At 32.4% G+C, this 13,720-nt stretch overlaps 2 protein-coding genes across 3 annotated transcripts; both read right to left on the reverse strand.

Moving 5' to 3' along the window:
* Positions 1 to 2,564: 2,564 nt before the first annotated feature.
* On the reverse strand, positions 2,565 to 4,079 carry LOC106666757. Its single transcript, XM_014394175.2, has 3 exons — positions 3,648 to 4,079; positions 3,033 to 3,198; positions 2,565 to 2,977 (listed from the first exon to the last, which is right to left on the reverse strand). Exons 1-3 carry the CDS (start codon positions 3,980 to 3,982, stop codon positions 2,714 to 2,716), a joined length of 765 nt encoding a protein of 254 aa, XP_014249661.1. The 5' UTR covers positions 3,983 to 4,079; the 3' UTR covers positions 2,565 to 2,713.
* Positions 4,080 to 4,226: 147 nt separating this feature from the next.
* Positions 4,227 to 11,992, reverse strand: LOC106670296 (mitochondrial import inner membrane translocase subunit Tim23-like). 2 transcript variants are annotated; one of them, XM_014400491.2, is made up of 5 exons: positions 11,804 to 11,992; positions 7,997 to 8,240; positions 7,757 to 7,926; positions 7,556 to 7,694; positions 4,227 to 4,410 (listed from the first exon to the last, which is right to left on the reverse strand). In XM_014400491.2, the coding sequence occupies exons 1-4, from the start codon at positions 11,856 to 11,858 to the stop codon at positions 7,573 to 7,575; spliced, it is 591 nt and encodes a 196-aa protein (XP_014255977.1). In that variant the 5' UTR covers positions 11,859 to 11,992; the 3' UTR covers positions 4,227 to 4,410; positions 7,556 to 7,572. The 2 variants fall into 2 exon arrangements, with proteins under 2 accessions (XP_014255977.1, XP_014255982.1); XM_014400496.1 differs by having other exon boundaries at positions 4,229 to 4,410; positions 7,597 to 7,694.
* Positions 11,993 to 13,720: the final 1,728 nt, after the last annotated feature.

Below are 13,720 nucleotides of genomic sequence, written 5' to 3' on the forward strand. Positions count from 1 at the left end.
GCTTATATTTTTAAATCGTTAAGTTGTATTTATAGTTTGGAATTTTTTAAATATTTACAATGCGCCTTAAAGGAAACTTTCCATGTTATTTTTAACTTACGTGCTTCCAAGAGTAGTTATATTATAGCATGTTGTATTTTTACATTATCAATGAAGCTACTGTGATGTGTAAACGTATGTAAGATAAGTTTTTTCTTTTTAAGTTTAATTAAAGTAGGTTAAAAAAAAAATTAATAGAATAGGCTTAAAGAGAAAATATTTTAAAAAATAATTCGGCTCTGATGCATGTACACTATTTTTCAATATAAGAGGAAATTATAAGAAAACTGCTTTTAAAAAAAAAAAAGTGCTAGGTTAATACAAAGTACTGTTTTTATTATGTAATAAAATTATTTAAGAACCAAATTAGCGCTATTAGAAAGTTGAGAAAGGCCAAATAAAGAAACAAAACATGTGTATATTTTTAGAAGCCACTTTGAGCCTAGGTTTCTTTATCAAAATAATTATATATATATTGTATGATAGGTGCCTTTTATTATTAAACATAAAATAAATTTTATGAAAATGTTAGACCCATGTACTGGCAACATAGCTGTCAATATAACATAAAAAATATATATATTGTATAGTAGATAGCGGATATTTTAAATGAAATTTTATTAATCTTATTCCTTGATTTACTGAGACTGTTACCTTTAAAATAATAATTTATTTTTGTATAATACCAAAGTAATATTCAGTGTTCAAGCACATTCCTTTATTTGTACGTAATTTATTTGATTTTTTGTTTTAAAGATGGAACACTTGTTTTGTATTAATTGATTGTATTTTATAATTTATTATACTTTTCTTGTTTAATAAACAAAAAACAAAAAAAGGTGCAGCTGTTGTAATTTTCTAAATAAATATTTATTAATTTTTTAAAACAATTTATACAAATGATCTTTATTATTGAGAGTTAATTTTAATAATTTATAACCTTTTAATTGCGGTAGCCAAGTGGTTAGCGTGATAGACTTTTGGTCTAGGGTTCGATTCCCACTGTCACGACTGGCCCTTTTTTCACGCACCCATTCCCCCACAAAAAAATATGTGTATGTATATATATTACACATCTTCTTGGCTAATATGCTGAATTAATAAAAAAACGGGGGTATGCTCAAGATAACCTGCCTGGGGTAAAAATATAAGACAGTCAGGAAAGATGCGTGAAATAAATCGCAAAAAAAGTCCTCCAAACAACTTTGTTGTCTTTATGAATTTTATATTAGAAAGGTGGAGAAATAATTAATTCATTAATTACTTAGAAACTTATGATGATTCGGAAAAAATATTAAAATCAACATAAAAATAAAATAAAATAAAAAAGACAAAGATTCCAGAATTTAATCTTTGTAATTTTCCAATGTATGAAATGTTTGGAAAGAAGTCTGAAGGGGCTAGGTCAGGATTGTTAGGTTGATGTGATATAAGCTCAAGTTTATCCATTGAAAAAATTTACTTAAGTTGCATAATTTCAAACATATGAAATGTTTTTACCTTAAAGTAACCCATGCTTGTAAAACGGTAGTCTGAAGGGGCTAGGTCAGGATTGTTAGGTTGATGTGAGAGCTGAGTTTTATCCATTGAAAAAACATCGACTTGCCTTTTATGTTTGCCAGTATATGAAAATTTTTTCCTTAAAGTAATCTATTTTGAAATGAAGTCTGAAGGGGCTAGGTCAGGATTGTTAGGTTGATGTGATATAAGCTCAAGTTTATCCATTGAAAAAATTTACTTAAGTTGCATAATTTCAAACATATGAAATGTCTTCCCTTAAAGTAACCCATGTTTGTAAAACAGTAGTCTGAAGGGGCTAGGTCAGGATTATTAGGTTGATGTGAGAGCTGAGTTTTATCCATTGAAAAAACATCGACTTGGCTTTTATGTTTGCCAGTATATGAAATTTTTTTCCTTAAAGTAATCCGTTTTGAAATGAAGTCTGAAGGGGCTAGGTCAGGATTATTAAGTGGATGTTATAGAATTCACTGAAAAACACTAACTCTTTTTTTTTTCGATTGTAGGAAATGTTTCTTCCATAAATAAGCAAGCTATTCCTTGGCAAGAGGTATTTGTCTGAAGGTGAAAGGTCTGGACTGTTATTGAACTTGAAGGAATGTAATAGAAGCTCAGTTGTTTTATAAAAATCTCCAATTGTTTTAAACCTGTCTTTTAGTTGAGAATTTTGTTCCGTTCTGACAATTTTTGAAAAGAAGGGCTAGAACATATTTAAAAAAAAACAAAAAAAACCTTTGATGTAATAATAATAAAAATTGAATATGATATTTTTACTGCATGGTGAATATTTAATTAACTTCACCAGTATTCCTCAGTACATTAAGTTTTATACTAAATCATGGTAACTTTTACATAGGATTTAATTTTTTTACAAAAATTTTCTACCAAACTTCTGTTTATAAAGTATAGATGGATAAAAAGGTTGATGAGGGGATATATTTATAAAAATTTATAGTGAATATATTAAAAATATAATTAAAAAAGTATAAAATTAAGAATATGTAATATAATGGTGATCAATGTAAGTATATTTTTTTAAGAGAGATGTTTTTTTAAATGTATTACTTGAATACATGTTTTTCCATTGTCTTTACTTTTTATTAAATATATTTAAATATGATTAGAAATCAATCTTTTTCACTAGAAATAATAAAAATTAAAGGCTTGTGTTCAAGATTGGTCTTTTTCTTGGGATTTTTATACATCTGATGTTCAGAACTGTTAAAAAAATTAGTATAACAAAACAAACCCACGATCCATAGATGGACATCGTTAAGACTATATTTGTCTGTATCCGCCAAGCACCTCTTCTGTATTTATCTTCTAAAGTTGGTGGATCGGGTTGTAGATAGTCTAGAAAGTCGTACAGCGCTTCACACGGTATCCTGTCGTGTATGGCCTTAGCAAGGGCCCCGCTCGCCTGGTAAAAGAAAAATTTAAGCTTGCATTTTGATTTCGTCAGACTTGACACTTACAGACAATTCTTTCACAAGCGATTTTTTATACTGGTCGCATGTTTTTAAGTAGCCGTCCGTTACGATTACTCCCTCGGAAAACAAAAGCACGGACGAAAGGACGCATAGGATTATGGCGAATATGAGTATTGGCCTCGACCAAAGTTGAGTGTTCACTGCATCAACTCTAAAAATACAAATTGAATTTTGAAAAACATTTTTTTTTTGAACAGAAAACACACACGCAATTCTACGAGGTGATGGACTTGAATGCTTCTTATGTTGGTATGTCTGTCATATATTTCAACATTTTACCACCCCATCTTTAGTGGTTAGTCTGTGTTATTTTGCCTACTGTACACTTTTTAAGCTCACATTTTAAATCATTGAATTTATTTGATTTTGAAGTACAATTTAACAATGTAATTTCAACAAAACAAAGAATATTTAGTAATAATACATAAATTGACTATAAGAAACATGCATGATAGACCAATGAGGATGGCAAAAAGCTAAAATCCATCTGGCAGACAAACTGCAAAAAAATCTTTCATATTATTATTAAAAATATATCACAATTGAATAGAACAATAAAAAATAAAACTGCCAGATATGCTTTTGTTCCATAAAACTCACCCATTTTTAGTAATAAGTGTCACTTTGACTTTTGTCGTCGTGCAGAATGATCTGTAACCATGGTACAAGGCGTAAAACGCTGTCCAAATGATTATCGGCACCGGTGAAAGAACGGCAAAATAGCAAATCCGCACATCACCCCCTTTAATGAAAGAATCACCCCATTTAGAGTACAGTATGCAACCGCAATTACGAGACAAATCCAGCTCGTTGTACTGGCACGTGTTCAAAGCTTTGTCCCAATACAGCCATGCTGTCATCGATGCCACAAAAACGACAAGAGTCCCGAAACATGCCGATACGTATAACAAGCATAGGTGTTTGTCGGCTTTCATTATTCTATTAAAAACAATTTTGACTTGGTTGCCTCATAGGCAAAATGTATATCACCTGCGATAGCGGGGTTTATCTTAAAACAAATATCTCGAGATAAGGTTCAATTCATTACTAATACACCTACGCAAAGATAATAATTTCAATTGCACATTCTTTTACATTCTATTTTTGTCTTGCGCAGTATCTCTTCACAGCGATTTAGTTTTACTTGGGTAAAATATGTAAAAAAGACAAACAATCAAATTGTAGAATAAAATTCCATTTATTCTCTATTTCATAACAAAATTCGTATATACAGAAAAACTGATCATCTATAACAGGCTTTTATTTTACAAAATTTGTCATCTTAATAAATTATTTCTATATGACTAAACAATGAAATCACACAGCAGGGATAATCAAATTTAATGAGTGCGTTTTCTCAAGTCTGAAACAAAAAATGATTTGTTACAAATTACACATATATTTATTTTTCTTTGGTGTAAAATTTTAAACATATAGTTGATAATTAATCCAGGCAAGTTTTACATTTTACTTCTCATTTTCTCTTAAGAGGTTAAATATATTTATATTCTTTATAATTAAATAATATATTCCAGTCCAGTCAGGAAAAACATTAATTTTGCAAACAATTAGACATAAATGCTCAAATAAATGGGAAAATCCTTCACCAAGTACTTATTGTTTTAATCAAAAGTCCCAGGTTGTTAAAATCGTTATTATTTATTTATGTATTTGTAGATATATATGTATAAAGCCCATTTGTTGAGGGCACGAACTTAGCCCTGCAGTCAATTGCGAAAGCAAAGGCAAAATAATAAAAAAAATGTCCCAAGATTTAGTGGGATTTTTCAAACAAATACAGTACAATTTTGATAATTCACAGCAGCGAGGGAAAGGGTCGATTATGGATTATAGAAATTAAGAATAATCATATCATCATGAAAGAATAAAGGGTAGATAAAGGTGAATTTCAGAATAAACAAATATTTAGGTATTAAAGGCCCTGTCAGACACTGAGGAAAACAACAAAATCACCTTTGTTTAAGAACCAAGGCAAATAGGGCTGAGGGGCGAGGATAAATCGGCCGAGAAAAAAAGTTTTGGGGAAGAACTTCAAGAGGGCAAATTTCTAGGGGTACCTACCAGACGCCATGATCCCAAAAATTCAGATTTCATAAGAAATTTTAAATCAAAAGAACCGATAGAGCAGAATGGGAGAAATGCCGAATATATTTGGAATACAGATGACTCTAAGACTGAGTAAGGTCTGGTATCATCGTCAACTCCATCGGTAGTAAAGGCCAGATTGGGGATTGCATCAAGGCCATGTTAGACTTGGGGAAAATAAACAAATCAACCTTGTTTGGGTGCCAGAGCAATAGGTCAACAAATTGGCCAAGGAAAGTTCAGTTAGTAAGTCAAGCTTAAGCTTCAGGAAAGCAGACGAGGTACTGGGCTTGACTGTTGAAGCCATGATCCCAAAATTAAGATTTGATAATTTTTAATCAAAAGACAAGATAGAGCAGACTGGGATAAATAGATTCCAGTTTATGTTGAATAAATTTGGTATACAAATGACTAAGACCATATATAAGTCAAGAGCTACTATCTAGAGAAATATACCAAGGACTAGAATTTGTATAAGTCTTTGCCAATATACTATCTTTCAGGTGAAGTCTGTGGCTTTTAAACACAGTTCCAGGGAGATCAAAACGCTGGAATTATCAACAAAAGAATAGCCAATGACTAATTTATCTTTGGATAGGTTGCTCATTTCAGTATCAATCAAGACCGAAAATTTCATTGCGGATTGCCGGTCCATGCCACTGTTTTTGAGCAAGCATTTGACACGCTATTTCCATCGATGCTTGTTTTTCACCCTCTTGAATGCCTTCAATTTTGCTTTTCTGCATACCTTGAAGACAAAAATCCTCAGGGGAGTATAAAAGAAAATATGAAATACTAAACAAGAAAATCCAAACACATAAACCTATCCATTATGTCACAAAATTCCATAATAAACTTGACTACATTCGTTGGAACAACACAAATATAGAATTAATTTAGAAGACTAATTTTTTTTCTTCAAAAACTCATTTACTTGTTAAGGCCAGCTGGTTAAAAAACAAATAGGATGCGAATTATCAAGATTGTTCTGGTATTATAAATTAAATATATTAGCATTAAATTATTTCCAAGATGCATTCCAAATAATCAAAAGTCTAGTAATTGTTTATATTGACAATTAAAATCCAATACGAAGCAATAATGTTCTGCGGGAGAAATTGCAATTCAACTTTTAGGTTGAAATATTTTTTCTAAATATCCAATCTATGAGTTGAAACAATTCACCATAATTTAAAAAAAAGATCTAGGATTTATTATTACATTTTATCAGTAGCAAATGTCAAAGATCATAAAAATAAAATAATAAAATTGAACTAATTGTGTATTTTTTTATCATTTATTGGAATATGTGAAATGTTGCATAATTAACTCTTGTAAGAAGCACTTGTTTATATAAAATAGATCTTTTTAGTGTATAGTTTTTTCTCAATAAATTTAATTATTTACTTGTAGTAAGGGTATAAGGTGATAGACGTCAGCTTGATCGTCTCTGACAATCTTGGTCTGCTTAATCTCTCTCATTTTTTTTCTCAGGTGTGTGTATGGTATTTCGATATCTTTAGACCAATAAAATTCATAAATTAACATACAATCAAATGCTGGGTGATGACAAAAATGCCATCAAAAGAAGGAAATAATCTGCCATCATCGATGAAGGAATTTTTAAACAAAAATCCTCAGACGTGTAAAAATGAAAATATGTAATACCAAACGAGAAAACCCAAACACATAAAACACTTATGTCATAAAATTCCATAATAAACTTGACTAATTACATTCTACAAAGATAGAAGAATATAAAGAAATAAAAATAAATAAAATAAAATGAATAACAAAATCTTACACAAACTAATGCAGCAACCTCAGTTAATTCTCCTACCAATAAAACAACAAGAACTTCTAAATCTAATTGCTTGAAAATATAATTTAACAAAATTTAAGTTAACAAACAATGAAAACTTAAAAAAAAAATTAAACATTAAACGTCACTTCGTATGATAGAAGGCAAGGCACAGATAAAAAACAGTGATATTAGGCAGACCAGGATTATCGCAGTTGATCAAGATTTATTTTACATTAAAAATATAAAATTGAGTTAAATCAGATTTATTAAAAATTTGCAAATGTATATTATAAAGTTAGGTTGTGAAATAATATAGAGCTTTATTATTTTATAACTGCCGCTGGGTCACCAACTTGCAGATCAACTATCAACTTTAATATTATTTTTCTACAAAATGTAAATAAGATGTGAAAATTTCATTTGTCCCAAGTTGAAATTTTAATTGACTCATGCATCTCAAATCGTACTGTTGACACATTAAATCCATCATAATTCATATTTAAAAATTAAATAATTTTACATTACCAACATTTCCTTAGATGGATATTGTAAAAAAAATAAATGATAATGGAATTAGGGGCGGAAATGTAAAACTTACAAGACAAACCAAGTTCCTCAAGCAGGAGTGTACGAGCTTACCATCATGCTCTGAAATCTATCCCTTGAAGTCACAAGGCACCAGAGTGTGGCCAGACTGAGACCAATGGCTCCTCCGATCCCACATTTTTTTAATCCACCTTTATAAAAATAAAAAATAAATAGATTTATATATAATAATATTTAAATTTGTGTTATTTACTTGTTGATTTGTATAGAAGACCAGTAGCGGTTCCGGCAGCTAAAGTATTAAGTTCATCATCAGTCCCCCTAGCATAAGATAAAATAACACCAAAGCCGCTGTACATAACGGCCAAAACACCGAGAGTATTTGCCTTTGCTGCTCCACCTTTCATTACGTGATTTAAAACTCTTACAAAAAAAAAATTAATTAATAAAAAAATAAAAATAAGAAGGGACATTTGTATTGAATATTTCTTACTGTGTCCGTCTAAGTTTTCCAGTTTGTCCAGCTAGGGTTGTTTGTTTGAGGCCGTTGACGAAACCGCCAGTGCCGCCGAAGGCAGCTCCGAGCATACAACACGCTCCGATCTGACCGAAGGCCAATTCAAATCTCCCTCTTTGCTTTGAAGCACCTTCTGGTAGGATAAATTCTGGTTTCGTATCGAAGTGTGTGTCTACGTTTAGATATGGTGATCTTGGTAACAAATTTCCCCTGGGCTGAACTGAAAATAAAAATCGAATATTAATTATGGTGTTGTAAAATAGTCTTTATGATAGTTCATTTTTCAACATGTTCCACAAAATGTATTAAGTTTTTAAGCATACATTGTTAAGTATTCACTTTTAAAATATTTAATACAAATAAAATAAAACTGTTTAATGATAACTTTTGAACAATTTAACCAACTTACTAAAGACAAATGGCAAACGCTAGTGAACAATTTAGGAACTGTGGTTAAAAAACAGCAAAAAACACCCCCTAACCAACGAAACATCCATTATCACCACAGATGCTTTTCACGAAATAACATAGTTTGTTCAGTCACACCTGGAGCCAGAGTGAGCAGGATTTAAAGAGTTTATCCCAGACTGACAAAAAACGCATAAGTGGTTCTTACACTTTGCCTTATCTTGATGAACTATTAACATTCCAATTTATGAATTATAAAGGGCTAGCAGAAACCATAAAAATATGACTGCACAAATATCCAATACTCCTGAGTAAATAGAAATGTATTTAAAAAAATGTGATTGAGCATAGGTTAAAATTTTTGAGTTGAGACTGAAACCGAACCAATAGCTCAGGAGCCTAACTTTTTTGAACAAGGTGGACAAGTACAAAGTGTGAATTCAGATTGGCAAAAAAAATAGGTTGATTCTTATAAACTATCAAAATATGACTGAAGGAATATCAAGTACTCCTGAGTAAATAAAAATGTATTTAAGTAAATATGAGTGTGCTTAGGTTAAAAATTACATGTGTTGGAACTGAAATGACACAGATTAGCTCCGGACCCCAACCTTATCGAGCAACACACAGAATATTGAGTCTGACCCCTGATTGGTGAAAAACAGGTGTAGGTGATTCCTACAGCTAGACGTTTTGTCCCAATAAATTATAAAGGTCTGTCTGAGTAAGAAAACATCAAAATATTATAGGAGGGATATCGAGTACTCCTGAATAAATAAGAATAATGACAAGGTTTAAATGCGCTGGTGCTGAAGTGAACTACTCCAATAGTTCAAGAGCGCAAATTGTTTGAGCAAGATGGACAAGATTGAAGTGTGACCTCATGGTGGGGTGTTGCGGGCCTCAGCTTTAATACTCTGTTTAGCAGGTGATTCTTCCATACTGCCATCATCTAATCAACAGTTAATATTTTAATTTATAATTTATGAACTATCAAAATATTATTGGAGGAATATTGAGTACTCCTGAGTAAATAGGGGTGTAATTAAGAGAATGTGAGCGTACTTAGTTAAAACTACATGTTCCGGATCCTATCTTCAACGAGCAAGGCAGGGAATATAGAAGTCTGATGCCTGATTGGCAAAACAGGTGTAGGTGTTTCTTACACTCAGACGTTTGGTCTTAATAAATTATAAAGGTATGTCTGAGTAAGAAACCGTTGAAATATGAATCATATTTATATAATAGAGACAATAAGAATCACCTTCGCCTGATTTTTTATTTTATTTAATTTATTTTTCTTTTGCCAGTCTAAGGTCACACTTCAATCGAGTCCATCTTGCTGAAGCGATTTGCACTCCTGAACTACTGACTAGTTCATTTCAACACTAGTGCATGTACTTCTAACCTTACACTTCCACTATTCTTATTTACTCAGAAGTACTCAATATCCCACCAGTCATTTTTTTTTTTAAATATGATAGGAAGAATATTGAGTAATCCTGATTAAATAAGAATAGTGAAAGTGCGAGGTCCAATTTACGCATGCTGGCACTGAAATGAACTAGTCAATAGCTCAGGAGCACAAATTATTTGAACAAGATGGGCAAGATTGAAACGCTAACCAACAGGCGAAGGTGATTCTTAGATATCAGTAAATCGTTACGTCTTAACCAAATGTTAACATTTAAATTTATAAATATTAAACTATTGAAACATTAGTCGAGGAATATTGAGTATTCCTGGGTAAAGAGGATTAAGAAAATGTGAGGGCCCTTAAGTTAAAACTACATGTGTTGCAATTAATTGTAGGTGATTCTTACACCTAGACATTTTGTCTTAATAAGTTATAAAGGTCTGTCTAAGTAAGAAACCATTGAAATATTATTAATATTTGTGTAATAGAAACAATAAAAAATCACCTTCGCCTGATTTTTTTTTTTTTTTGCCAGCCTAGGGTCACACTTCAATTGAGTCCAACTTGCTGAAGCAATTGGTGTTCCTGAGCTAGTGACTAGTTCATTTCAACACTAGCGCATGTACTTCTAACTCTACACTTCCACTATTCTTATTTACTCAGGAGTACTCAATATTCCACCAGTCATTTTTTTTTTCAATGTAACAGGAGGAATATTGAGTAAATAAGAATAGTGAAAGTGTGAGGGTAAATATACTTGTGCTGGTGCTGAAATGAACTAGTCAATGGCTCAGGAGGACAAATTGTTTGAGCAAGGTGGACAAGATTGAACGTAACCCCAGACATTCGAAGATGATTCTTACATATCAATACATTGTTATGTCTTAATCAAATGTTAACATTTTAATGTATAAATTATAAACTAACTATAATTGGATAAATAGGGATGTATTTAAGAAAAGGTGAATGTGCTTAGGTTAAAACTACATGTGTTACAATTAATTATAGGTGATTCTTACAACTAGACGTTTTGTCTTAATAAGTTATAAAGGTCTGTCTAAGTAAGAAACCATTGAAATATTACTAATATTTGTATAATAGAAACAATAAAAATCACCTTCGCCTGATTTTTTATTTGCTAGCCTAGGGTCACACTTCAATCGAGTCCATCTTGCTGAAGCAATTTGTGTTCCTAAACTATTGACTAGTTCATTTCAACACTAGCACATATACTTCTAACTTTACTCTTCCACTATTCTTATTAACTCAGTACTCAATATTCCACCGTTCATTTTTTTTTTTCAATGTGACAGGAGGAATATTGAATAAATAAGAATAGTGAAAGTGTGAGGTAAATATACTTGTGCTGGTGCTGAAATGAACTAGTCAACAGCTCAAGAGCACAAATTGTTTGAGCAAGATTGAAACGTAACCCCAGACATTTGAAGGTGATTCTTACATATCAATACACTGTTATGTCTTAATCAAATATTAACATTTTAATGTATCAATTATAAAGTAACTATAACTGGATAAATAGGGATGTATTTAAGAGAATGTGAGTGTGCTTAGGTTAAAATCTACATGGTTGGAGTCAATAGCTGAAATGCATCCCAATTGACTAAACTAGTGATACTGATGATCGGAGGCTATCAAGTTAGTTTCATCATCTTTCAGACCTCAGTATATTTTTACAAATGTATGAAAAATCTAGATTCCTTTGTAAATTGTTTGTTTAAAGGTCGAAACAGTTAAAAGAAGGAAGAAAATCGTTAGTTGTGTTCCTTGAGTGTATTGGCAGGTTACTCATGCTGGTTAATTGAAAAATCAGTTCAATTGATTGATTAGTCGAAAAATCACATTCTTAGATCATGTAAATAAATAATTGTGTAATGTATTAAGTTTTGTGTATCTCATGCAAAAGCTATCCATAGGTTAATTTTATGTTAAAACGTTACCGAAGGATCTCAGGGGCGAATCCGAGTCGGCGTATGTAGGTGGGTTGGTGTCCATGGCTTTATTAATTTAATCTGTAAGTTTACTAACTAATTTATGAAATTAGCCAAAAGAAAGGACTTAATCTCGAACTTAACGACTTGCTTTGTTTCAAGGCCGATGTAGAAGGGAGTAAGAGTGTTATAAGCGAAGATCGATACCCCTCGGTTGTCACGTGCTCTTGCGCCTGCTAAGTGCTGCTGTCAACAGCAAACAAATCCAATGAAATTTCCCCAAAATCAAAGATAAAATTATTTACCATTTATTCGAGAAATTTAATTAAACATTTAAAAACAGTTTGAATGAATTGAAATTCAATTTAAACTTGATTTTATCATTAGCGTTTCGATTAATATTTTGACTGGGTGAGTACCGCCTCTTTAAAATTTAAATACCTTTCCTGTCCTTTAATTTATGTATATTTTAATGAACTACATTTCGATCTGACTCCGTACTTTCTAGACATAGTAGATAAGGAAGGGATAAAAGATGTGGCCACAATACCTTCTGCACCTCGACTTGAGTAGATCTATTGTGCTCCTCTGTTTAAAATTTTTTTTAATAGCTCAATGACCAATTTCAGGTTGTTAATCAACCTCCATAGTGGCTTCTTAGTGTAAGATCTTGGTTACGGTTTTTCCTCGGTTGGTACTACCAAAAGGGTAGTCACTGGGCAGTCAGCAGTAATTGAGTAACTGGTCAGTTGGTCACGAGTCAGTTACTGTTTTAGAGTTTGGAGTTAGTCACAGTGCCCATGATGAGTTAGAAGTTGGATTTTGATTGCGACACTTGTCAGTTGCATGAATGGAGACAATTGAACTAGACTTTGTCAGATTTTTATGAAATTAGCGAGCTTTGGAAGGGGGGTGCCTGGCTTAGATCTCTCTTTTATGGATTTTAAGCAGTTAGGGCATAGATATAAAAGAGGTAGTCATAAGCCCTTCTGCACCTCGACCTGAATAGGTCTATTGTGCTCCTCTGTTTTTTATACTCACTACTCAGCGTCAGGTTGCTAATTAATCTCCATAGCCTTGCCAGCTGCTCCTTAGTGTAGGATCTTGCTTGCGTCTTTTTCTATCCTAGTGGCAAGAATCTGCCCTACATATATTCTCTCAAAAACATAGATATGTTGCTACGTGTATCCGGTGCATGTGCCTTCTTAGGCGGCAGTGTCTTGTCAGGAGTCCAACTAGAATGGTTCCGTTCTGGTTACCTTCCTTTGTAAGTCTTGCGGATGACCCTTCTATGATCTCTTCGCGTGCCTCATACCTGGGATGTGGGTCAACCAGGTTTTGGACTCGTTAAGGATCCATTTTCGGATGTGTCCTTTTATTGGCAAGAGGCTAGGCCAATCATATTGGCTCCAACATGTCCACTTCCTCAATGCCTCTATGTCCTGAATGCCTAGGGACCCATTCCAGGGTCAGGTCTTGGCATCAATGACTTCTGCCAGGACTTCCATACAATTCCATATGCTTTTTGCCTTTACCTCGCATGAGGCTAAGGCCTTAAGTGCCGCCTGACTGTTGAATGTTCCTCCATCCACAGCTAATCTGATTGAGATGAGCTCTTAAAGATTCTACTACCAGCCATCCTCACACAGTCATGCTAATAAATTAACTCTATATAACAAATATTATTTATGGAAAAATACATCTATACCATGTCTTCAAGTCTGTTTAGTCTTGTAAATTGATTTTATTTTTTGTGGGATTTTAAGTGTTTTATTAGTTTGATTGTAGGCGTCCTTTTTTTAGGTTAAAGCCTATTCAAATGGTTAAAAGAAATATGGTTAAATGGTGGAATTTCCTCTTGAGGTCTGCTGGGTAATGTAGTTGTAATTTGGTCGTCTCCTATCATTTTTGACTGCCTATGACTGA

Source organism: Cimex lectularius, unplaced genomic scaffold, assembly GCF_000648675.2.
Source record: "Cimex lectularius strain Harlan isolate CLEC.00 unplaced genomic scaffold, Clec_2.1 scaffold187, whole genome shotgun sequence".
In the NCBI taxonomy this organism is placed as follows: domain Eukaryota; kingdom Metazoa; phylum Arthropoda; class Insecta; order Hemiptera; family Cimicidae; genus Cimex; species Cimex lectularius.